The sequence below is a fragment of the Notamacropus eugenii genome, chromosome 3 (assembly GCF_028372415.1).
Source record: "Notamacropus eugenii isolate mMacEug1 chromosome 3, mMacEug1.pri_v2, whole genome shotgun sequence".
Classification (NCBI taxonomy): Eukaryota; Metazoa; Chordata; class Mammalia; order Diprotodontia; family Macropodidae; genus Notamacropus; species Notamacropus eugenii.
The window spans coordinates 109,857,232-109,885,163 of NC_092874.1; the positions used below are offsets into that span (position 1 = coordinate 109,857,232).

The 27,932-nt window shown below is 36.6% G+C and overlaps 1 protein-coding gene across 5 annotated transcripts in view; it reads right to left on the minus strand.

The window, feature by feature from the left end:
- Positions 1-27,932, minus strand: part of UBN2 (ubinuclein 2) — a 118,969-nt gene that overhangs the window by 76,796 nt on the left and 14,241 nt on the right. For all 5 annotated transcript variants that reach the window (XR_011976191.1, XR_011976192.1, XM_072650078.1 and 2 more), the window contains exons 3-5: positions 5,124-5,222; positions 2,926-3,063; positions 1,724-1,827 (exon numbers count right to left, since the gene is read on the minus strand). Coding sequence is in view for 3 of the 5 variants with exons in the window: in XM_072650078.1 (XP_072506179.1) it covers positions 1,724-1,827; positions 2,926-3,063; positions 5,124-5,222 (341 nt within the window). In the remaining 2 variants the exon portion in view is untranslated. The remainder of the gene's footprint in view (positions 1-1,723; positions 1,828-2,925; positions 3,064-5,123; positions 5,223-27,932) is intronic.

The following is a 27,932-nucleotide window of genomic DNA, read 5'->3' on the forward strand; positions in this document are numbered from 1 at the left end:
GAATTCGCAGTTTAGCAGAAGTAATAAAAAAAACTTTGCTAGAGCAACAAACTCCCTGAGAATAACAACGGACCAAACAGAAATGCCACAACATAACAAGAAATATTAAAACCAATTCAAAAGACTAAAAAAAAGTAAGGCATCCCAAAACAAAAACAAGTGACCTAGAAAACAGAATGTAGGGAAAAAAATATCACTGGACAACCTGAAAGCTATGATGAAAAAAGAGCCTAGACATCATATTTCAAGAAATCTTTAAAGAAAATTGCCCAATCCCTTAGAACAGAGGAAAAATAGAAGGAAATCTACCAGTTTCCTTCCCTAAAGAAACCTCCAAATTAAAACTCTCAACAACATCACAGCCAAAATCCAGAATTTTCAGGTTCAAAGAAAAAAATATTATAAATAGTCAGAAAGAAAGTATTCAAAAGCACTAAAGAGCCACAGTCAGGAATACACACAATTTGGCAGCTACTTATCATAAAGTAGTAAAAGACTTGAAATACAATATTATAGAAGGAAAAAGATATAGGCTTACAGACAAGAATAACTCACCCAGCAAAAGAGCATAATAATAAAATGGAGGAAAATGGATCTTTAATGAAAGAGAGGACTTCCAAGAATTCCTGGCAAAAAGATCAAAATTTTGTAGAAACTTTCAAATTCAAATGCCAGAATTAAGAGTAACGTAAAAAAGTAAATATGATAAAGGACTAAACAAGAATAAATTGTTTACATTCATGATACATGTGGTCCCTTTGAACCCTATTGTCACTAAGGATCACAGAGACAGTCTAATTAGACAGAAGACCTAGAGTCGTTATTAAAAGGAAAATAGATAGGGAGGGAAAGAGGTATACACTAGCAGGAAAAGGAAGAATGGGGAAAATTGTCTCACATAACTAGTGTGTGCAAGAAGTCTATACAAACAAGGAGGAAGGAATGTGATGAATGACTGATACCTAAACATCCCTGTCATCTAAACTGGGAAAGAAAGGAACACACACACACACACACACACACACACACACACACACACACACACTTCGATCAACAGGAAGAGAGAAAGAAAAGAGGAGGAGGAATTAGAGGGAGAGTAGATTAAGGAAGACATTAACTCCTCAAGCAAAACAAATTTTAAAAATATACAGAAATATTTCGAGTTCTTTTTGAGATGGCAAAAAATGAGAATCTAAGGTAATGTCTATAAATTGGACATTGGCTAAATGTCATGGTATATAATATTGTGATAGAACACTACAATGCTGTAAGAAATGATGAAAGAGATGGTTTCAGAGAAACCTGGGAAAGACTTGTAAGAACTGATGTAGACTGAAGTGAACAGAATCAAGAGAACAACTAATACAATGACAACAACACATCAAAGACAAACAATTTTTAAAGACTTAGGAACCTTTATCAACGTAAGAACCAAAAAATTATTCCAGAGGACTGATGAAACATGCCACCCACTTCTTGTTTCTGTCAACCTCAAATTTAAAAAAAAACAAATGTTACATGCTAACATAATATGAGAATCCAGTTCTCTTGACTCTAAAGATAATGCCCCATCAACTATATCACAACATTTTATTCTTTTAAAAATACTACTTTAAATTAGGAGCAGCTCAAGATAAGATAATTCTGTATTTGTTTTAAAAATGAAAAGAAGCCAATTAAGAAGTCTATGACTGTTTCCACTATTTTGTTTCTCAAAACCTACCCCAGTTGTTTGGGAACTTTTTTCCTAGGTTTCTTCTCTTTTTCTCCTTCTTCTTTCCGCTTTCGCTTTTTTATTCCAACATCATCTTCTTTTACTTTGGAAACCTGTAAAGTAAGCAGAGAATACATATTAAAGCATTTTCTTTGACTGAGAAGTACTCAAGGCAACTTACTATAGTCAATGACATATGTGAGGAATACAGGCAGAATGATGATCAAATACTAGCTCTGAGAATTTAACTAGCTCCACAACCTTATGCAGGTCACTACATCTCTGTGTGCTTCATTCAATTTCCTAGGATTTACTAGGTCAGAAATGAGCCATCTTCTGTTTGGTGAAAGGAGTTCCGATAACTAAAAATCATGAACCAGTTGGAATATAATAAGTACTCAGTCTTGTTTCCAGTAAAAGATGGTATGACAACTAATAGAGCTACTTGCTATTACTACAACATCAAGAAATCGTAACCTTATAAATTCTGGTGAAAACAGAGACTCAGAATGGGCATGTTAGAACAAAAGTTCTAAAAGAAGAAAACAGTAAGAACTTAGTTCACAGAAGTCTATTCGCAGAGGTCTGAATCCTGCCTCTGACAATATCTATATGACTTTGAGAAAGTCAGTTAGTCTCTGTCCCTCAGTTTTCTTATCCTAAAATGGGGATAATTATAGTACATAATTAGGGTTGTTGTGAAGATGTATGTAAAGCACTTTACAAAATTTAAAGCATTAATAATAATAAAAGCTAGTATTTATGATACTTCTTATGTACCAGGCACTATACTAAGCACTTTTTACAAATACTATCTTATTTGATCCTCATAACAACCCTGGGATATAGGTGCGATTATTATCCCCATTTAAAAGTTGAAGAAACTGAGGCAGACAGAAATTAAGTGGTTTGCCAAGGGTCAGACAGCATAAAAGTGTCTGAGATGGAATCTGAACTCAAGCCTTTCTGACTCCAAGCCCAGAACTCTATCCACTGCACCATCTTGCTGCCTAAACACTATTATTATAATTAAAAGGAAGTTTCTTCACAAATAATACATTTTTAAAGTGATAAAGATATTGGTAATTAGCATTTTACTTTCTTAAAAGTGTTATTTCTATAACACATTGTCTGTAAGCAAATTTACAATATTTTAGTCTATTATTTGTATGATTCCCCCATCAGTGTTTTAAGTCTACAAATTCTCTTACTTTAGGTGACCTGTGCTTTTGATTCTCTGAAAAGTCTTCATCTTCAGTGTCTGATGCTTGGCGGAACTGTAGTGTACCCGTGTTGATATAAAATCCTCCATACTTTGTTGTCAGAGAAGCAGGCACCAATTCATCGTACTGCATAGAAAAATAAGGATATATTCAGATGTTTTAAAACTAATGTTTTAGTCTTTATTAATGTATTTTTAAAACTCATTCAACATACTCTTTGTTCTGTTCTTCAAATATAAATATTACAACTGAAAATAATATTGAAAGTTGTTTCAGTCTAATATTTTTTACCATCTCCTGAGTAGGAGAACAAATTCACTGCCTTTGGGACAAGATCAGAAAATTTATACAACTGAAAGGAAAATTATCATCCTATACTTGCTAATACAGACATTCCCAAAATATGTAGTATGAATTAAGCTCTAATAATTCTCTAATTAATAAAGTCATCAGGAATATTGATATTGTTTCTAACAACAGATGAGTCAGATGGGAGAGTCAAACTTGGAAGGTGAAACAACAAATGACCAAGTACTATACAAAGAAGGCATTTCATAGGTTCACTGACCATAGAATAATATATACAGAGGTGGAGGTGACCTCATAGGCCATCCAGTATAACAATTTTATTTTACAAATGAGAAAACTGAAGGAATGCAAATGAAGCATGGAGATTCTTCTGGGGACTCAGCACAACAGGAGGTAAAACACAGGGAAACAGGGATGAGAAACAACATTCTAGGCTCAAGTTCTGGATCAGTCACCTTGAGCCAAGTTAAGTAATATAACATTTGTGGAATCAAAAAACTAGAGAAATAGAATACTACCTTATACAGAAGGTTAGTTAGACGTGGGAAAGCATCAGAGCAAGGACAGATGTCAATTCTTGAAAAAGTAATCCAGCAGACAAAAAAGACAATAACTTCTAAGCTCAAGAGAAGTAATGGATTCTGATGAAGATGATAAATACTGAAATCAAATTTTTAAAGACTGAAATAAACTTCTTGAAAATTTTATATGAAAAGCTAACACACAGTAGAAGTAAGTATCTGATTAAAAGATAACTTTGCTTTTCATATACATTTTGAGAAAGAACAATAAACAGCATTTAGCTATGTAAAAAAAAAAATTTTTAAACATTTAAAAGTAGGCCAGTATCACTGGATTGTAATAGTACATGGAAGGATAAGAAGACTAGAAAAGTTGGGTTATGAAGCACTCTCTATGCTAAACAGAGAATTTTATATTTTATCTTAGAGATAACAGGAAGCCACTGGAGCTCCTGAATAGGAAGATGACATGGTAAGACCAACGTTTCAAGAAAATCAGCTGAGTAGATGATGGAGTAGGGTGGGAAAAAAACTTGAGGCAGGAAGAACAATTAAAAGATTACTGCAACCATCAATGAGTAAGGTAGTTAAGAATCTATATCAAGGTGGCAGCTATGTGAGCAGAAAGGAGATATATCTCCATTAGAGATGTCACGGACAAAAGATAAGATCTGCCAAAAGATTAACTATCTGGGGGGTAAGGTGAGTGAGGAACTAAGGATAACTGGGAGGATAAAAATGCCTTGACAATATCTGCTTCCCCAAGAGGGTTTATTAAAATGTGTTGTTGGTGTTTGTGCTTCATTCCTGAAGAGGACCAATGACACTTGACTTGCAAGTGAAATGGATTTAAGTGAGGCAGAGCTATGAAGAAAAATATGTTAAAAAATACAATTTTCAGGTTAATTCTTCTTCTAAGTGAAGGTATGGCAAAAGAGGTTTTCTCCATCACAACCAGCTTCATATATTTGCTCACTGAAAATGGTCACTTAATTCCCTAGGAGCCATTTCAGGATTTTCTACCATAAAGAATATGTACTGTGGAAAAGTATAGAGTTCAGGTACTACTGCATAAGCCTTTGATAGGGTACTCTTTCAGAATTAAAAACAGCCTGAACAGTTTCCTAGGTAAAAGTTAAGTCTTGACACTGGAGGTTAAAGATCTTGAGCCTTCAATCATGAGTAGATGATTTTTTTTTATTAGAGAGAAATGTGTCTCTAGAACCAAGACCCAGAATCATCAGTAGGATGATAATGCAAAATGTTTAAAAGCAGTATATTTTTCACATTGGATCAGTGAAACTGCTAAAATTTTTGGAAACAATAAAATATTTTGGAAAAAAAAGAATTACTCACAGCCTCTGAATTATCAATGAATGGATCTGTCTCATCATAGCCAAAACCTATATCAATTAGGTCTTGTGGCCGATCTTTCCGGTGTTTAGATTTCACACCCTGCAAAAAACAAATTAAGTTAAATCAAGTCAAGTTGCACATTTATTGCTTTGATTTTTAAAAATTCCAATAAGCCTGCATCTATTATTATAGCTTTCAGATAACGGTTTTACAGTCTTCCAATCCTGGCTAACTGGTGTTAGGTAGAAACTATTTCATACATTTTAAAATCTGTTATTTTCTATTTAAACATTGTCTGAAAAATAATGTCCTGCAAATCCAGGATTAAAACTGAAGTTTGGTTGAATAAAAACAAACATAAGCATGAAACCAGTATTTGGGGAAAGGTATTTAAGGCATAAGTCTTCTTCCTAAATAAAAACCAGTCCAGAGAAAGCTCATGCCTCCAGGCTTAATGAAAGAAAGGAAGCTTCAAGCAGATTACTCAGGTGAAGAAAAGTGGTGGTAGAAACTGTAAAAAAAGATCATCACAAACTAAAATTAAAAAAAAAAAATCACTGCTGACAAATGTTAGGGGAAAGACCCACTGACATCATTCAAAGCTAAAAAATTGAGAAGATTGTTCCATCAAGTTGTGCCTCTCCTTTATTCTACCAATCTACTCTAGTTGGAAACATACAAAAAATTCAAATATATTGTTGATAAGAATATCATAAAATCTTACCATTCAATTCAGCTGAACATTAAGGGCTCACTAACCTGCAAGTTATGTGCTGGGAAATACAAAAACATAAAATAAAACAGACTTCTCTCAATCAGCTTACTTCTGGTGGGCAGACTACCACATCTACACAGTTAAGTAAATACAGAGTTGATGATACAACTGGTGTAGTTCTGCATTTCCACCTCTTAGCTTCTCTGATTTCATTCAAGACTTAGCCATCATCTCACCACACTCTGAACACCTTGTTCCTCTCTATACCACTCCCAAGCTTAGATTCCCCTGGCTCCCTAACTCATGTATGTAAATTTCTGCTTTATTATGTTGCCTAGAACCAGGCCTTCTGCCTACTTCCTGCCTATCTTCACACCACAGATCCATGTATAAAACACACAACCCCTTTTTCTCCTCATCATCAGAATATAAGTTTCTCACAAAAGGTCAAGAATATTAAGGGAATTAATTTTTTTATAAGTGGGAACAAAGGGGGTCTAAGCAGCATGAGATCTCAAACTATACTTCAAAGAAGTAATTAGCAAAATTATACGGTACTGGTTAAAGCAGCAAGGTGGCACAGAGGATAGAGTGCAAAGCTTGAAGTCTGAAAGACTCATCTTCCTGAGTTCAAATCTGGCTTCAAACACTTAATATCTCTGTGACCCTGGGAGTCACTTAACCCTGTTTGTCTCAGTTCCTCATCTGTAAAAAGAGCTAGAGAAGAAAACAGCAAACCACTCTAGTATCTTTCAAAAAAAAAAAATCCCAAAATATGAAAAATTGGACATGACTGAAAAGACAATAAAAAAACAGAAAAGCTGACCAGTGGAACAGATTAGGTCCACAATATATAGAAGCAAAGGTACACAGCAGCCTAGCGTTTGATAACACCAAAGAAACCAGCTATTGGGGCAAGAATTCAACATTTGACAAAAACTATCAGGAAAACTGGAAAGCACTCTGGTAGAAACTACATGTAGGACAATATTTCACATCATATGGTAACCTAAGCTCCACATGTGTGTATATATATACGTATATATATGTGTATATATATATATGTGTATATATATACATAAATCAGAGGAACTTTTGAAAGCATTTGTCAAATCTACGGATAGGGAAAGAGTTCTTGACCAAATAAGAAATAGAGAGAATCACAGAAGGTAATATGGACAATTTTGTTTATATACAATTAAGAAGGTTTTGCATGAATAAAACCAGTGCAGCTAAAATTAGAACAGAACTGGGTAAATGGGGTAAAAATCTTTTCAGTAAGTTTCTCTGATAATCTCATTTCTATGATATATGAGGATCTGATTGAAATTTATAAAAATATGAGCCATTCCTTAATTGATAAATGATTAAATAATATGAAGAGGAAATTCTCAGAAAAAGAAATCCAAGTTATCAATATCCACATAAAATTATGTATATCACTAACAATTAGAGAATGCAAATTAAAACACCTCTGAGATTCCACCTTACACCCATAAGATTGGCAAAGTTAACAAAAAAAAAATGACAAGTGCTGGAGGAACTATGGGAAAACAGGCACAATACTTCACTGTTGGTAGAACTGTAAATTGGCCCAATCATTCTGGGAAGAAATTTGCAACTATGCCACAAAAGGTATTAAATCATGCATACTCCAAAGAGATCAAAGAGGGAAAGGATCCATATCTACAAAAATATTTACATGCAACAAAATATTTGTGATGACAAAGAACTGTAAACTGAGGGAGAGCCTAACAACTAGAGAATGGCTGAAAGAATGTAATGGAGGTTCTCTACTGCCGATCTTCAATCTCCTCCAGAGTCACTGCCCGTTACCAATGAGCCATGGCGTTGCAGAATTTCTTTGTTGGGGACAACTGGAAGATGAATGGGGACAAAAAGTGTCTGGGGCAGCTCATCACTTCAATCAACAGGGCCAAGGTGTCCACTAACACCGAAGTGGTATGTGGAGCCCCTATCTACCTTGACTTTGCTCATGAGAAACGGGAGGCAAAAATTGATGGAGCTGCTCAGAACTGCTACCAAGTGGCCAAGGGTACATTTACTGTGAAGTTCAGCCCTGTCATGATTAAGGACTGTGGGGCCAACTGGGCGATCCTGGAACACTGGGAAAGGAGACATATCTTTGGGGAGTCAAATGAGCTCATTGGGCAGAAGGTAGCCTATGGACTATCTTTCAAACTATGTCCAAGTTCATGTTTGTGGCTTCCATGACACTATTCATCTCATCCTTTGTCATTCTCCTTTCCTTTTGCCTTCAATCTTTCCCAACATCAGGGTCTTTTCCAATGAGTCCTGTGTTGTCATTATGTGGCTTCAGCTTCAGTATTTGATCTTCCAGTGAATAGTCTGAATTAATTTCTTTTAGTACTGACTGATTTGATCTCCTTACTGTCCCAGGGAATCTCAAAAATCTTCTCCAGTACCACAGTTAGAAAGTGTCAATTGTATGGCACTCAGCTTTCTTTGCAGTACAGCTCTCACAGTCATACAATGCTACTGGAAGATGAGTCTTCCTGAATCCAGGCCCGGCATTCTATCCACTGCGTCACACGCTGCCCTCCAATAACAAAGATGAGATCCTAAATAGCTGAGCAACAGGATAAGTAGAAAAAGAAATGGATCTGGAGTCAGAACACAGATGCAAATCCCACCTCTACTACTTACTTGTGTAACCTTGGGCAAGTTAGTCTTAAACAAGCCTTAAGCTCTCTGAGTTGCAGTTTCCTCAACAAGAGATTACAATCAATGGCCTTGATGATCCCTTCCAGTTCAAAATCTAAGATCCTATGAACCACATGAGACAGATACTACTAATGGTATATTTCCATTTCAGAGATGAAGAAACTGAGGCTCAGAGGTTAAGTGGACTGCCCATAGTTAATAGTCACATAGCTAATAAATACCAGCGATGGGATCTGAACCTTTTCTCCACTTCTAAGTCCAGTAGACTACTCACTACACCATGGGATATGTTTTAAGGAATTATGTATTTTAATTCATTCAAACTTTTACTAAACATCAATTATATGCAAGACATTCCCACTTCAAGGCCTATGGTGGTTTGAACAGATCCCTGGGCCCTCAGAGGCTACTCTCTAGTGGAACACCAGCTTTGGCAAACAGCCAGTCAATCAACAAGTACCCATCGAATGCCTACTATGCAAACAGCAGAGCTTATTAGGGGATACAAAGACAAAAATGAACAGTCTTGGCTCTTAAACTTACACATTATCAACTGAGAATAACCTGTATGTGAGTAAACATATACAAAATAGAGATATATGAGAGGAAGGCACTAGTAGTTCAACAATAATGTTGTTCAGTCGTTTTCCAATAGTGTCTGACTTTTCAGGACCCCATTTGTAGTTTTCTTGGCAAAGATACTGGAGTGGTTTGTCATGTCCTTCTCCAGATCATTTTACAGATGAAAAAACTGAGGCAAACAGGGTTAAGTGATTTGCCATGGGTTACAAAGTAACTATGTGTCTGAGGCCACATCTGAACTCAAGAAGATGACTTCAGGCCTAGCACTTGTAACAGCAAGGAGGGACAAGAATCACTTTAATCAAACACATCTACTTAGTTTAGGGGGAAAAGTCAGCACCCTGAACTTCAGAGAAAATACAAACAGAGAAAGAAAGATCAATACACAGGGCTTCCAACTGTCTGATCATAAGTAACACATACATCACAGATCAACAGGCAGATCCAGCTGTCTGACCATTATACACATACATAGTTATGACAGAGAGAGAGAGAAACAAAAGCACCACATCCAGGTTTTCAAAGGGTGGGGGGTGGGGGGTGGGGGGGGTGGGAGTGGGGGGTTAATGACTGCCCAGAGTCTCATCTGGACAAACACTTCCAATGAGTAAGTCCCAAAGTAAAATCTCACCTCAGGGTATTTATACACTTTTCAGAGCCAGAGGGCAGGACCTTCTGACTCAGTGCCCCAAAAGAAATTAAGAAAAAGTACTGAAGCCTATTAATGGGCAGGGAAGATATTTAACTCTTCCTCCCACCCACCATTAACCTTACATTAACATTACAGCACTCTACTCACTGTGCCACCTAACTGCCCAACAGCTAAGTGGTGCAGTGGATAGAGCACCAGTGCAGGAGTCAGGAGGACCTGAGTTCAAATCTCACCTCAGACACTTGACACTCACTAGCTGTGTGACCTTGGGCAAGTCACTTTTCCCCAACTGCCTCATCCTGGGTCATCTCCAGTCATCCTGATGAATATCTGGTCCCTGGATTCAGATGGCTCTGGAGGAGAAGTGAGGTTGGTGACCTGCACAGCCCTCCCTCACTCAAAACAAAGCCAAGTGTAAATCATGTCATCATTTTTCATGGTCTTCGGCAATGAAGGACGAACACATTAGTTGCCCAACAATAATAATACCTAGAATTTATGCAGTGCTTTAAGACTGGTAAAGTGTTTTATAAATATTATCTCACTTAATTTTCAAAATAACCCTGGAAGCTAAGTGGCGTTACTGAAACTGAGGCAGAGGTGAACTGATTTGCCCACACAGCAAGTTAAGTATCTGAGGCAGGATTACCAGGCTTTCCTCTCTCCAGAACTAGTGCTCTATCTACTGCATCATCGAGCTTATGGGAAACTAGGAAAGATTCCATGAAGCAGATATCATTAGATCACATTTGAAAGAAACAAGGAATTCCACAGCAAGGTGGAAGTACCTTCTAAACATGGAGATAACCAGCGTAAAGGTACAGAGATGAAAGATGCATATGAAAAAAAAAAAAGGCCAGAATGAACAGGAAGGGAAGTAATGTATGGAAAGGTTAGAAGGTAAGTCAGGGTGGGAAAAGAATAAAAACTAAACAGAGATGAAGGAATAATCAAGATGTAGCACCTATACGTACCAGGCATTGTGCTAAACTTTTAACAAATATTATCTCATTTGATCCTCACAACAACTCAGCCAAGAAGACACTGTTATTATCTCCATTTTATAGTAGAGGAAAGTGAGGCAAACAGAGGGTAAGTGACTTGCCCAGGGTCACACAGCTACAAAGTATCTAAGGCAGAATTTGAACTTAAGTCTTTCTGAGTCAAACTCAGCACTCTATGCACTGTGGTGCCCCAGCTGCCCCAATGTGAGGCAACTACAACAGAGGAACCTATATTTAATCCGAGGGAGAAAAAAGAGTTTATTTAGTAGAAGAAAGTGACATGGTAGGACTTGCATTTTAGGAAAATCACTTTGGCAGATGGGTAGAGATAGACAGAAAAGAGACCTGAGGCAGGGATATCAATTAGTGTGATGATTTCAGATGTCTGGACAAGAAGAAAAGAAGGCCTGAATCAGGATAGTAGCTGAGAAAGTAAAAAGGACATGGATTCCAAAAATGATACGTAGAATGTTCTATATTTGGAAATGACTTCAAATACAGTCCTGGCAACAGTGACCACGTTTTACGGACTATTCTAGTTAAGTTTAGAAAGGTTGATTACCAATAGGCTGGCACTAGGTGATTAATTATTTTGTCATAATAACCCATGAAACAAAAAATAATACAAAATGACACTTAGTCCTGTGTGGCCTCCTCCTGATTCTGTAGTTGTGGTTGCAGTAGTGGAAAAAATAGTGACAAGAGTGCTAAAAATAATAGTATTTGGACCACTTATAAATACTAACAAATTATGTTACTTAAAAGTGAGATCTCTGTCCAATGATTAATGAATAAACATACTACTGTAGGAAATGAATTATATTAATGACATTCTCCAAATCAATGAAACCACAAGACAAAAATGGAAGTATGGTTCAAAGGTCCTTCTCAGAGGCAAATTAATAAAGTTGGCTTTATTGTGAATTTGAAGAAAATAAGCAGTTTCATGAGATACTTGGTCATCTTTTTATTATAGGAGTTCATGATGAACACTTGTTAAAAAAAAGCCAAAACTACATTCCATATGCCAACAATATCTACTACAGAGGATGAAGAGGTACAGAAATTCTAATAAGTGTTCAGTAAGCCCTTCAAATTAAATAAAACTGTATGTTAATACCAAGCAATTTCAATGTAAATGTAGGCATAGGTGAGCGTAGCAAAAAAAGTTGGAAAATGTGGCCCAGGAATAAGAAATGGAAAAGGCAAAAGACCTATAGATTACATTGAAGTCTCACATCCATAAATAATGAATATTTAATTCTAGAAGAAAGTAGAGAGGTTCCAGGCATGGCAAGCAGCAATAATAACAAAAAAATGCAATTGAGTATATCACAATAGAAAAAAGAAATGATTTTACAAATGTAGGAGTCATTTTTATCATTAAAATCATCAACTTTTCAGGAGATCTAAATCAATGCTAAATTAAAGAGAATGAGAATATTTGGAGTACCTTTTAAACAACTTTAAGCTTATTTAAATAAGCTATTAATATAAAAAAAGGACAATGACAAACGAAAGACATTAACCCAATCATCATTTCCTTAAAAAACTTAGCTAACATAAAATAACAGCCACAATAAGGAGACCAAAAAGTCTAGAAACTACCATATCTGCTACACATCTGATCCTCTGCCAGGTGAGGAAAATTGGCAGCCACAGGCAACAGCATTTTATATTATAAACATATTTATAAAATCTTACACTGGTATAAAATGAAACATTATAAGATATATCAAGTTACCAAGGTAGAAACAACTGCTACTAATGTTACCTTCATAACATCTCATAAATAGCAAAAACATAGAGAAAAAAGGTTTCATTTTAAAGTTTTTCTTTAAAATCCTTTTTGAGCTCTTCAAGAGAACTTTTTGGGTCTGAGGCCAATTTATATTTATCTCTAAGGCTTCACATATAGGCATTCTGACACTGTTATCCTCTTTAAGAATTTGTGTTTTGATCTTCCCTGTTGACAGTGTAGCTTTCTATAGCTAGGGCTTTGTTTTTGATTTTTTTCTCATTTTCCAGCCTGTTTCATGACTTTTAAACTCTGATCCTGGGGTACAGGAGGAGTATACTGTCCCAAGCTTCTTGTGCCCAGGGTCAGTGGCCTAATCATTGTACACTGAGACCGCTGGGGCTGGCAACTTACTTGTTGCACTGGGGCTGGAGGCCTTACAGTTTGCCAACTGTGCTACTGGCCACAGGGCCTCAGTTGCTGATTTGTGCTGGGGTTAGGGACCTCCTGCTGGCTTGCCTGGAAACTGCCTGTGCTGGGCTGTGCTCCCCTTTTACCCAAGTGAGATAGACATTTTCTGCAGTCCTTCTACGTAATCTTGGGTTAGAAAATCATTTCACCCTGTCCTTTTGTGGATTCTGTTGCTCCAGAATTAATTTTGAGGCTTGATTTAGAGTTTTGAAGGAAAGTAGGGAGAATTCAGGCAGCTTCCTGCCTTTTCTCCATCTTGGTTCTGCCCAGGAAAAAAGAAATTCTACAAAGATTGATCAAAAAATCATTTGGAGATAAAGTCTAAAACCCCTCCAAGTTGAGAGAAGTCTGGAAAAGGGATTTGTATGCCCAAAGATACCTCTCCTTCCTCTTGTTCCAGGTTCAAATTTTTCTTGAGAAACTTCTAAAAAGGGAGGTGGAATCAAAATGGTGGAGTAAGAGAGTGTATTTTCTGCCTCAGCTCATTCAGCATACCTCTTCTAAAACAATCTAGAAAAATGGACGAGATCAAATTCTGATTGAGAAAGACAAAAGAAAGTCACAATGAGTCATTTTTTCAGCCCAGAGACACTTAGGAAGAAAGAGAAGTCAATGAACACCGAAGGTAAGGGCTAGCCAAGAGCAAGAACTGGGCAAGAGCAGGACATGGAAGGCAGCAACAGGGGGAAGCATTCCTGACCAAGGGACAGAAAGAGGGTCAAGATGGAGCATCAACACAGGGTAACACCAGGGCAGAAAGAGATTTCAGGAGACCTCTAAACCAGCACTAAGTACAGAAAGACGTATCATCTGGAAGCTCTGTTGTCCATTACCAATTCCAGGTCACAGATGCATGGCCAGGAAGTAAAAGTTGTAAATAAACAGAGCTAACCCTAACTGTGGGCAAGGAACAAGTTTCTGAAATGTAGTGGTGTGGCTATGAGAGTAAGAGCAAAGTAGCAGGGATTCAGTTCTAGCTTCTGGACTTCAGTACAGAATATAAGCCTGCAGTGGAATAACCAGGCAGGCATTCCATACCAAAAGGGAGCTAGTTCAGTCATTCTGAACCTGCAGAATCTTGCAGCACGTTAACAGCAAGTGAGTCCAGCAGGAACCTACTGAAAGCAACCACAATTAGTCTAAAGACCCAAACCTGAGTACAGAATTTGTTAATCTCAGACCAAGACAGCAGTGAACAGACCTCTTTATGGTTCACACAATTTTGGAAGCGTTAAAAACTTGAAGGTCCCCAAAATGAGTTGTGAAAGCAGTAGAAGGCTATAAAAGGACAGAAGCTCTGGCTAGACATTCCCTCCAAAATGCATAGAGTCCAGCATTAACATAAAGACCAAAGTCAAGAAGCAGGCTGGAAGAACAAGCAAACAAACAATCCAACCATAAAGAGCTACCATGGTGACTAAGAAGCTCAAGAAACAAAGAAGAGAATGACTTGAAAACATTTACAAGTATGCCTCAAAAAAACCAAACAACTGCAGATTGCACACAATCCCAATAAAAATTCCCAGAAGAGTTAATGAGTTTAAAAATTATTTTAAAAACTGAATGAGAACAATAAAAAAAAGATATTAAAAAAAGAATTAACAGCTTGGTAAATGAGGTGAAAAACATCACCAGAAAAAATAACTCCTGAAAAAGTAGAGTTGGCCAAAAGGAAGCTAATGACTCCATGAGGCATGAAAAATAATAAAATAAAGCAAGGAAAAAAAAAAAGAAAATGCAAAATATCACATGGGAAAAACAACTGACATAGAAAGTAAATTGAATAAAAATAATTTAAGAATCACTGACCACCTGAAAGTAATCAACAAATAGAATCTACATATAATATTTTAAGAAATTATAAAGGAAAATTGCCTAGATTTCTTAGAACTAGACAACAAAATAGAAAATGAAAGATTTTACCAGTTATCTCCTGAAAGAAAACCCCAAATGAAAACTCTCAGGAATATTATAGTCAATATCCAGAGCTTACAGGTCAAAAAAATATGTACTACAAACAGCCAGAAAAAAAACAGAATTCTACTACTGCAGAGCCAGTCAGGATCAAACAAGATTTAGTAGCCACAACATCAAGGAAAAGAGAGCTTGGAATATCCTAGTCCACAATGCAGTGGATGTAGGTTTGCAATCAGGAATAACTTGCCCAGTAAAACCAAGTATAATACTACAGGGAGGAGAATGTATGTTTAATGAAATCAAGGACTTGTATCTCTAAAGAAAAGACCAGAAGGGGAGGTTGGAGCCAAGATGGCAGAGTAGAAAGATGCACATACTATGGCTCTTCCCCCACAGCCCATAAAATACCTGTAAAAAATTACTCTCAACAAAGTTGAGTGCAGCAGAGTCACAGAGCGACAGAGTGAAAGAGATTTCCAGACAAAGGTAACCTGGAAGGCTGACAGGAAAGGTCTATCCCACAGGATGTTGAGCTGAGCACAGCTCAGCCCTGGCCACGGGGCACTGGGAGGAACAGGACTGGAACAAGCCTCCGGGGCAGAATCTCCAGCAGGGAGGGTCTCAGATCCCTCAACCCACAAGTGCCAAATAAAGTTTCAAAGAACAGTGAGAGGGCTTTCCCAGCTGGGCGAGAGGGGAACAGCACAGGGTCCCCCCCAGCACAGGCCCCAGGCAGCAGAGGCAGCAACAGCAGCAGGGTGGGGCTGCATGGCAGTGGTGGAGTCAGGCAGCAGCTTCCATTGTGGGAGCAGCTCCGATTAAAGCCCCTGGGGGAATCGAGCAGCAAATCTGAATCTCAGACCTGAGCATGGTCCTGGGGTGAGGGAGAGCACTAGGACCTTCCTCTTGACAAAGGATTCAGAAGTCAAGTAACTGACTGGGAAAATGCCCAAAAAAGGGGAAAAAAATAAGACCATAGAAGGTTACTTTCTTGGTGAACAGGTATTTCCTTCCATCCTTTCAGATGAGGAAGAATAATGCATACTGTCAGAGGAAATCAAGGCTTCTGCATCCAGAACCTCCAAAATGAATATGAAATGGGCTCAGGCCATGGAAGAGTTTGAAAAGAGAGTCAACAGCTTGCTGAAGGAGACCCAGAACAATGCTGAAGAAAATTTTTAACACTTTTAAAAACAGGCTAACTCAACAGGAAAAAGAGGTCCAAAAAGCCAATGAGGAGAAGAAAGCTTTAAAAAGAAAAGCATAATCAGCCAAATGGAAAAGGAGGCTCAAAAGCTCACTGAACAAAATAGTTCTTTAAAAATGGGAGTGGAGTTCAGGGAAGCTAATGACTATATGATAAACCAAGAAATTACAAAACAAAACCAAAAGAATGAAAAAATAGAAGATAATGTGAAATATCTCATTGGAAAAACAACTGACCTGGACAACAGATCCGGGAGACACAATTTAAAAATTATGGGACTACCTGAAAGCCATGATCAAAAAAGCAGCCAAGACATTATCTTTCATGAAATTATCGAGGAAAACTGCCCTGATACTCTAGAACCAGAGGGCAAAATAAATGTTGAAAGAATCCACCAATCACCTCCTGAAAGAGATCTGAAAAAAGAAATTCCTGGGAATATTGTGGCCAAATTTCAGAGTTCCCTGGTCAAGGAGAAAATATTGCAAGCAGTTGGAAAGAAACAATTTCAGTATTGTGAAAATACAATCAGGATAACAGAGGATCTGGCAGCTTCTACATTAAGGGATTAAAGGGCTTGGAATTGGATATTCCAGAAGTCAAAGGAACTGGGACTAAAACCAAGAATCACCTACCCAGAAAAACTGAGTATAATACTTCAAGGGAAAAAAATACTCATTCAATGATATAGAGGACTTTCAAGCATTACTGATGAAAAGACCAGAACTGAAGAGAAAATCTGACTTTCAAACACAAGAATCAAGACAAGCACAAAAAGGTAAACAGGAAAGAGAAATCATAAAGGACTTTCTAAAGCTGAACTGCTTACATTCCTACATGGAAAGATAATATTTCTAACTCTTGAAACTTTTCTCAGTATTTGGATAGGTGGAGGGATTATACACACACACACATATAGACAGAGAGCACAGATTGAGTTGAATCAGAAGGGATGATATCTATTAAAAAAATAAAATTAAGGGGTGAGAGAGGAATATACTGGGAGGAGAAAGGGAGAAACAGAATGGGGCAAATTATCACTCTTACCTCTTTTAAGAGGTAAGAAAAATCTTTTTCAATGGAGGAGAAAAGGGAGGAGGTGAGAGGGGAAAAGTGAAGCTTACTCTCTTCACGTATGGCTTAAGGAGGGAATAACATGCTCACTAAATCTGGTATGAAAGTCTATTTTATGTTACAAGAAAGTAGGGGAACAAGGGGACAAGTGGGGTGAGGGGGATGATAGAAGGGAGGGCAAATGAGGGAAGGGAGTAACTAGAAGTAAAAACTTTTGAGAAAGGACAAGGTCAAATGAGAGAATAGAATAAAGGGGGGCCAGGGTAGGATAGAGGGCAATATAGTTAGTCTTACACAACATGACTATTAGGGAAGTCTTTTGCCAAACGATACATATATAGGCTATATTGAATTGCTTGCCTTCTCAGTGGGGATGGGTGGGGAGGGAGGAAGGGAGAGAAGTTGGAATTCAAAGTATGAGAAACCAATGTTGAGAACTATCATTGCATATAACTGGGAAATAAGAAATACAAGTAATGGGGTATAGAAATCTATCTTGCCCTACAAGAAAAGAGAAAAGATGGGGATAAGGAAAGGGTGGGGGTGTGATAGAAGGGAGGGCACATGAGGGAAGGGGTAATCAGAATGCAAGGTGTTATGGGGTGGGGGGAGGGGAGATATGGGGAGAAAAATTGGAACTCCAAATTTTGTGAAAACAAATGCCGCAACCCAAAAATAAATAAATAAATAATAATAGAAAGAAAAGACCAGAAGTGAAGGGAAATTGAACATACAAACACAGGACTGAAGAAAAACATAAAAGTAAATATGAGTGAGAAATCATGAGGAACTAAAGAAGGTTAAAGTCTTTATATTCTTATATGGAGAAATGATACAGTTAAACTCATAAAACTTTATAATCACTAAGGATCTTAAAAGGAATCAATTATACAGGGGGCCTGGGTGTGATTCTATTGTATTTGGATGATCTCAAAAGAATGAAAAAGTGGGAAATAACAATGTGATGGGAGAGGAAGAAAAAGTACAGAAATAATAGAAATTATCTCACATTAATGGGGTGTGCAAGGAAGAAATACAATGGAGGGGGCAGTGGTGAGGTGCAGGAGACACCTGAACCTCAGTCTCATCTGAACTGGTTAAAGGAGAGAAAAATATACATTCCTGTAATTAAGTATGGAAATTCATCTTATCCAACAGAAAAGTAGGAGGGAAAGAAGTGAAGGGGAGAGGGGACAAGAGGGAGGGTAGATTATGGAAGACAGTGGTTAGAAATAAAACAGACTTTTAAAAGGTACCATAGACAATGAATTAATATCAACACTGAATATATATACACAAAATGACAGAGTATCTTTTAAAAGTTAAATGAGTTACAATAGGAAACAAACAATAAAGTAAGAGTGGAGTACTTCAATTTATGCTTCTCTCAGACCTAGATAAATCTAACGAAAAAATAAATTAAACAGAACTGCTGTTAAATTAGATATGGCAGACCTGTGTAGATTAAAGAATATGAACAAAAGGTGTTACATATTCCTAAGCTATGCAAGGCATCTTTACAAAAACTGACCTGTATTAAAACACAGACTCTTAGGAGATATATATTTATATACATACAGAAAAGCAGAACTATTAAATGAATCTCTGTGGATCCCGATAAAACAAAAATTATAATTAAATGGAAATTAAATAACCTAATCCTAAAGAATAGGTCCTTCAAAGATCAAGTCATAGAAACAATCAGTAATTTTAAAAATAATGACAACACTTCAGACAATATACCAAAATTTGTGGGACGCAGCCAAAACAATCCTTAGGGAGAAATTTCTCTCTCTAAATATTTACATCAATAACAGAGAAAGAGCAGTTCAACTAAAAGTACTAGAAAACCAACAAATTAAAACTTTCCATTTAAATACTAAAACAGAAATCCTGAAAATCAAGGAAGAGATGAACAAAACTGCAAACAAAAAAACCACTGAACTAGTAAAACAAATAATAAACCATAAGCTAACTTGATTTTTAGAAAGAAAGTAACCAAGCTACCAATATTAAAAATGGAAATGCTGAACTCATAACCAATAAAGAAACAAATTATTAGGAATGATTTCACCCAATTACATTCTAACAATCTAAATGAAATGTACAAATATTTACAAAAATATAAAATGTCTGGATTAACAGAATAAAAAACAGAGAAATATAGGCCCAAGCCATAAATGAACTCCCAAAGAAAAATGACCAGATGGATTTACAGACAAAGTCTATCAATCATGTAAATAATTATTTCCAGTTTTACATAAACTGTTTAAAAATACAAAAAAATGAGAATAATATAGAAAAAAAATCCCTGTCAAATTCCTTCCACAGTAAAAATATGGTTCTGATTCCCAACCCTGGGAGACTCAAAAAAGAGAAAACCATAGACTATATCTCTCCTTCAATATACTTGCTAGTGAAATTTCAAGTACAATTCACCTATTTCAGCCTGGAAATCCTGATATATCTAGTTTATAATAATTTAGTATAACTTATCACATGCTTAATAATAGGTAGATTAGAGCAGGGTTCTAGAGATTCCAAATCCCATTTGTTCTGTGAAGTTTGGATTCAGTCAAAGGGCCACACCTGAAGACCTACAAGACCACAAGTGGCCTTCAGGCCCAGGTTCTCCACCCATGGACTAAGGTATACCTCATTTTAGATGTGGGCAGTGGGGTACAGTAGTACATACTGTACATGGAATCAAAAAACTTGAGTTCTAAGGCTAGTTCTGCTTATTACCTATGTGACCTTGGGTATAACCTCTCCAGGCCTTCAATTTCTCATCTGAAATGTCAAAATGTTTAACTAGAGTTTCCTCCAACTCTAGAACTATGATCTTATGTTCAGTTCTAGAGTTGGAGGAAACTCTAGTTAAACATTTTGACATTTCAGATGAGAAATTCAAACAATAGTCATTATCCTGCAGACTTCTTGGATTAACACCTAAAGTACTAATTCTCCTCTTGAACTGCCCTGGAACTTGATTTTTCTGAGTATTCTATACCAGTCCTTTCAAATGTACTCCAGCCTGTTTCTACATCTTAAGAAGATATGTATTTTATCATCATTTATCTGACAGCATTATGTGACCCTCTGGAACTTTGTGATCAAAATTAAGGTTGGTGTTGAATAGTGTTTCCTGATCTGTGCTGTGTCTGTTCAAGAAGTACCATAGTTAATTGTAGATGTGACGCTCACATGTGTTTCTATTTTTGTACCTTAGAATTTTAAATATAAGTGGATTTATATACACTTCTGAGAGGACCTATTTTGTTAAGAATATAATCAGGGATCCAAGATGGCAGACTAGAGGCAACTCAGACAAATTCTCTCAACATTCCCCACCAAACAACTTCAAAAATCAAACTTTGGAGTGGCAGAACCAATAAAAGGTCACAGTGAGAAATTTATCCACATTAAGAAAACACAGGAGGTCAACAGGAGAAGTTTGTGACACTGGGGTAGAAGCCCACCTGGAGCCCACACATGTCGTGGCAGTAACAAAGGCTGTAACAACAGCAGCAACAGCTTCAGGAACTCTCAACAAAGAAATGGTGAGGGGAGTCAACAGGTCAATCAGATATTATAGGGGATCCTTTGCTGACACTGAGTACAGCTGGCATTCATTCACAACTCTTTTGCCCCATACACAGTTCTGAATCACAGTTCCAGGGTGGAGAAGAGCTCTAGAGATAGGTCACAAGGGACCAGTGGTCCTAGTTGCAGTTCAAAGGCAAAAAGAGCTCTAGTGTTTGTGGCTGCTGGGGAGCTGAGGCCCTTCTTGGGTAAAGACCAGAGTGCAGACCTGGAGAGCAGTGACTGTGTCTCTCCAGGGATCATACCACCTTAGCAGCACCAAAAAAGCTTGTAGTTGTCCACAACTAGCTCTGAAAACAGCAACACAAAAAAGCCTTAAGTTTGGGACAGTGCCTCCCCACCCCCAGAATAAGAAAAGTTCAACTTCAACATAAAGTTCAAAGTCAAGAAAAATATGCAAACTACAACAAAAAAATAAGCTGACCTACTACAAAAAGAAAAAGCCACTACACTTCCAGAGACGATTAGACATAAATTCAGAAAAAAGACAACAATATGAAACAGCTTTAAACAAAGCCTCAAAGAAAAATGCTAATTGGACTCAAGTCTGATAAGAACTCCTAGAAGAGTTAAAGATAGAGATAAGACCAACAGAGAAAAATTGGGAAAAGAAATGAGTGGCGCAAGATAATTATGAAAAGAGAATTAAGAGCTTTGTAAAAGAGGCAAAAAAAATTCTGAAGAAAATGATACCCTAAGAAACAGAATTAGGCCAAATAGAAAAACAAGTGCAAAATCTCACTAAAGAAAATGATTCCTTAAAAATTAAGAATTGTGTAAGTAGAAGCTAATGATAACATGAGGCATCAAGAAACAATTAAACAAATTTTTAAAAATGAAAAAAGATTGAAGAAAATGTGAAATATCTCATTGCAGAAAAAAACTGAGATGGAAAACAGATCAATGAGAGATAATTTAAGAATTATTGAACTACCTGAAAGCCATGATTAAAACAACAGCCTAGAAATCATGTTTCAAGAAACTATCAAAGAAAACTACCTCAATATATTAGATCCAGAGTGTAAAATAGAAATTGAAAGAATACACTGATCACCTACTGGAAGAGATTCCAAAATGAAAATTTCAAGGAATATAATATCCAAATCCCAAAGCTCCCATGTCAAGGAGCAATCAGCCAGAAAGAAACAACTTAGACATCATGGAGCCACCATGAAGGTAACACAAGATCTAGCAGTTTTTACATTAAAGAAGCATAATAGCTGGACTGTGATATTCTATAAGGCAAAGTAACAAGGATTACAATCAAGGATCACCTGCCCAGAAAAACTGAGTGTAGCCCTTTAGGAGGAAAAATACGCATTTAATAAAATAAAGGACTTACAAGCATTCCTAATGAAAAGACCAGAGCTGAATAGAAAATTTGACATTCAAACACAAGAGTCAAGACAAGCATAAAAAGGTAAAGATGAAAGAGGCACACAATGTAAGAGCTTCTACAGTGGAGGAGAAAAAGGAGGGTAGGGATGGCAGGCAACTTGAACCTCACTCTCACTAGAATTGGTTCAAAAAGGGATGTACGTATACAGAAATGTAACTTACTCAATAGAGAAATAGGAGGGGAAGGGAATAATGGCACAGTTGGGGGATAAAAGGGAGGACAGATTAAGGAAGGCAGTAGTTAGAAGCAAAATAAGACTTTTGAGGACAGGATGTGAGAGAGAGAGAGAGAGAGAGAGAGAGAAAATAAGATGGAGGGAAATATACAGTTAGTAATAATTGTAAATGTGAATAGGATGAGCTCATTCATAAAACAGATGTAGATACCAAAATGAATCAGAAACCAGAGTTCAACAGTATGTTTTTTAACTACTTACACCTGAAACAGAAAAATGCACATGGAGTTAAAGGACTAGAACAGAATCTAATATGCCTCATTTGCACTAAAAAGGGGGTGGGGGACAGGGGTAGCAATAAAATAATCTCAGACAAAGCAAAAATAAACTTAATTAAAAGGGATAAGTAGGGAAATCACATTTTGCTAAAAACTGAAGCAATATCAAAAATTTTTACAATGAGTTTCTGTGATAAAGGCCTCATTTCTCAAATATATAGTGAATATAGAACTGAGCCACATTTATAAAAATAAAAGCCATTCCCTTTTTCAGAAGATGAAATCAAAGCTATCTACAGAAATAAAAAAAGGCTCTAAATCACTACTGATTTAGGCAAACTGAAACAACTCTGAGGTACCACCTCATACCTAACAGAAATGACAAATGGTAGATGAGATGACAGAAAAATAGGTACACTAAAGAACTGTTGAAGTAGTGAACTAATCCAACCATTCCTGAAAACAATCTGGAACTAGACCCAAAGTGCTATAAAACTATGTATACCTTTTGACCCAGCAATACCACTAACAGGTCAATATCCCAAACTGGGGATAGCACTTCCAGACCTCAAACTATATTATAAAGCAGCAGTCCTGGAATTGGTTAAAGAATAGTGAGTTAGATCAATGTCACACACTAAACAAAGGAGATTGAGAAACAACAGAAATACAGTATCAAAATACAGAATCAAAAATATAGTATCTGATAAAACTGAAACAAATAGTCTATAAAAAACTCCTTATCTGATCAAAACTGCTGGGAAATCTGGAAAGCAGTTTGGCAGAAACTGTGCTTAGACCATTATCTTTTTACCACACTCCACAATGCATTCTAAACTGAAATAAGACTTCAGTATTAAAGATCATACTATAAAAAAATTAGAAGAGAAACAGATAATACACCTCTTACAGTTATAAGGAAGAGATGTATTCTTAAACAAATAAGAGATAAAGGCAATTATAAAAGATAAAATTCATGACTTGTGTACTTAAAACTGAATAGTTTCTATAAAAACAATATTAATGAACTCAGGATAAAATGGGAAGTGCTCAAATGGGAAAAGAATCTTTGCAGCAAGTTTCTCTAAGGGTTTGATAGCCTAGCTATAGAAATATTTAAATGTATATGTGTACATATATGTATGTAAAAACTAAGTCATTCCAATAGATAAGCGGTAAAAGGATATGAACAAAAAGTTCTCAAAAGAACTGCAAAGTATTCAAGATACGAAAAAATGTTCAAAATCACTAATAACAAAAATGTACATCAAAATAACCTTGACATTTCACTTTACACCCTGCAAAATTGGCAAAAATGATAAACAATGTTAATAGTCAATGCTGGAGGGGGTAGGGAAAGATAGGTACACTAATACATTGTTGATGGAGCTGTGAACTAGTACAAACATTTGGAAAGCAATTTGCAATTAAACAAAGTGACTAAAATGTCTACAATCTTTGAACCAGAGACTATTAATGAGTTTATACGCAAGAAAGCTGCTGATAAGAAGAAAAGCCCCCATATACTCCAAAATATTTATACCAACAGTTTTTGTGATAGCTAAGAACTGGAGACAAAGTAGATGCCCATCTCTTGGGGAATGGCTTAACAAATTGTGGTACATGAATATAAAGGAATATTACTGTGCTGTAAGAAATTATATATACGATGAATACAAAGATGCATAAAAAGATCTATATAAGCTGATGCAGAATGAAGTAAGTGCAGAGCCAAGAAAACACACACAACATAAAGTAACTACCACAATGCAAATGGAAGACACCTTCAACCTACTCCTTCATGGAAGTGGGAGATCCAGAGGTATCACACAATGCACGTTTTCAAACTTCTTCAATGGATCAATCAGTTGTGCTAACTTTTTTTCTCTCTCTAAAAAATTGCTATTTGTCATACGGGCTAGATGGTACATAGGATACTATTATGATATAAGAACTAGAAAATATCAATAAAAACTTATTTCTAAAAAGCTTAAGGGATTTATATTTGATTCTAATCAACAGAAATTTTATTATAATTTTATCATGAAATTTCACATTTAAGATTATGCAACTGAATATGTTACAATACCATCCATGAAAGATTAAGTACCTAAAAAAAGGTCACCTTGGATAGACCCTCATTAAAGGATCAGGGGGCTGGGAATATGATATTCCAGAGGACAAAGGAGTTAGGATTACAACCAAGAATCAACTAACTACGCAGCAATTCAATATAATCCTTCAGGAGAAAAAATGGACATTCAATGAAATAGTTTTCGAGCATTCTTGATGAAAAGACTACAGCTGAATAGAAAACCTGATTTTCATAAACAAGACTCAAGAGAAGCATACAAAGACAAACCTGAAAGGGAAATCATAAGGGACTTAATAAGGTTAAACTGTTTACATTCCTACACGGAAAGATGATACTTGTAATTCATAAAAACTTTCTCATTATTAGGGCAGTTAGAAGACTGAGGGCACAGGTGTGAGTTGAATATGAAGATATGATATGTAAAAAAAACAAAATTAAGGGGTTAGAAAGAAGAATGCACTGGGAAAAACGGAAAGAGGCAGAATGGGGTAAATTATCTCACATGAAAGAGACAAATGGGGGGGGAGAGTGAGTGAACCTTACTCTCAGAATGGAGGGTGACAAGAGAAAAGGCAGATTGGAGGAGGTGGTAGCCAAAAGTAAAACATTTTTGAGGAGGGACAAGGTGGAAGAAAGAGAGAACAGAGTAAATGTTAGAGGTGGGGGATGGGGTAGGATGAAGGAAAATACATTTAGCAATTCTAACTGAAAAAATTTTGAAATGTTTCTCTGATAAAGGTCTCATTTCTCAAATATATAGAGAACCGAGTCAAATCTATAAAAATAAGAGCTATTCCTGAACTGATAAATGATGAAAAGATATGAATAGTTTTCAGATGAAGTAATCAAAGCTATCATAACCATAACCATATAAAAATGCTCTATATCACTACTGATTGGAGAAATGCAAATTAAAATAATTCAGAGGTACCACACCTCATACCTATTAGATTGGCTAATAGGACAGAAAAGGAAAATGATAAATGCTGGAGGAGATGTGGGAAAAATGAGACATTAATACACTGTTAGTGGAGTTGTGAACTGATACAATCACTCTTTGGAACAATATAGAACTATCCCCAAAGGGCTATAAAACCACCCTTTGACCTAGAAATACCACTACTAGGTCTATATCCAGAGATTAAAAAAAAAGGAAAATGATCTACATGTACAAAAATATTTATAGCAGATTTTTTTTTTGTGGTGGCAAAGAATTAGAAATTTGAGGGATGCACATCAATTGGGAATGGCTGAACAAATTGTGCTATGTAATTGTGATGGAATATTATTATGCTATAAGAAATGATGAGCAGGATGCTCTCAGAAAAACCTGGACTTACATGAGCTGATGCAAAGTGAAATGTACCATGTATAAAATAACAGTAATATATTGTAAAATGATCAGCTGTGAATTCTTGGCAATACAATGATCCAAGACAACTCTGAAAGGACTTATGATGAAAAATGCTATCCATCCCCAGAGAAAAAACTGATGGTGTCTGAATACAGATCAAAGCATACTTTTTTTTAACTTTACTTTTCGTGAGTATTTTTTTGGTCTGTTTCCTTTCACAACATATGGAAATGTTTTGCATGACTACACATGTACAACCTAAATTGAATTGTTTGCCTTCTCAATGAGGCGTATGGAGAGAGAGGAAAGGAAAGACTCAGAGTTTTAAAACTGAATATTAAAAATTGTTTTTAAATGTAAATGTTGAAAAAAATAAAGTAGTATTAAAAAATAAGATTGTAAGTTCCTTGAGGAAAGGCTTATCTTTTTCTTTAGCTTAACAAAGTGTCTAACAAATAGTAAACATTTAATAAATTTTTTTTAAAGGAAGTGGGCTGTAGAATGTTCAGAAAAAATTAAATCTCTGACGTGAGGGATTGCCAAGCCCTCTTCAAAGCTGCTTTCCAAAACCTCTGGTGTCTATCTGATTCACCTAACTCTCACCTGTGGCTCCAAGTAGGTACAGCATACACAGTGACCACACCTCAGTAAAGAATTTCAGCAGACAGGCTAAATCAGGGGTAACCTGAGGGTAACCAAGTGGTCCCAAACTCACTGGTGAGTTAGGTAGGTGTCTACCCCAAGCATGTGAAGACTTTCCCTGATGGAATGGGCAGATGAGAACAATTTGTTCCAACAGTCATAAAGGCAGCTAAAGCAGGTGCTGTGTGGAGTGCTTAGACCTTGGTTAGACATTGAAGAGACCATCCACTGCATCCTGAGTCATCACTAATTCTGATTTTTGTCTTATCATTAGAATGTGATGACCGGAACAGAGAGTGAAGCTAATGACTCTGAGCAACTCTGTCTCCCTTAAATCTAATTTATGCTTGAGTCAAAAGATATCACTGATACCATTTTACCATTTTTACCTACCTCAAAGTCCTGTGGTGACAGGCAAGTGAGAGAACAGAAATGCAGATACACTGGAAACTGTAGTCAAAAACCTGCACAGACATTAGAGGTCATAGTATTGTCTTCTGATGGAAGCAACAGTGGCATTCAATAGCCCCCTGTGTGTCTGAGCAGCCTTTTTTAAGGACTGAACGGTTTACCTCCTGACATGAGGAAGGAGCTAGAAAACGTGTCCTAAAAATTGTCTGCTTCATCCAACTCTGGCCTGTTTGCCACAGCAGGTGGGGATCCTTTCTTGTGGTTGGAAAAATAAATGTACAAAAACTTTTGCAAAGAAGATTCTACTCACCAACGTGAGCACCCTTACGAACAACACAAAATCCAGTAGATCTGAAAGACAAACAGCTCTTATTGTGAGAAAATTTAGCAGACACCACATCCAAATAGCAGCCCTGAGTGAAACAAGGTTGGCAAACAAAGCTCAGCTTTTGTCAGTTTGTCAGAGCTGGATATATATTTTTCTAGAGTGGCTGCACTGAAGGGGAGTGGCATGAAGCTAGCATAGGTTTTGCAATCAAACTATTCTAGTCAACAAGCCTACCAAAAGGAGTGAATGAGAGACTCATGACAGTGTAAATGCCACTTGCAGGAAAGTGCCACACCATCCATCATCAACCTGATGAGGTCAAAGAAAAAAATTTTTAAAGACATGGAGACCCTCATCATCAATATACCAAATGATGACAAGCTTAAAATTCTGGGTGATTTTAATGCCAGAGTACGCACAGACTATCAGACATGGCAGGGAGTCCTTGAGGGGCATGG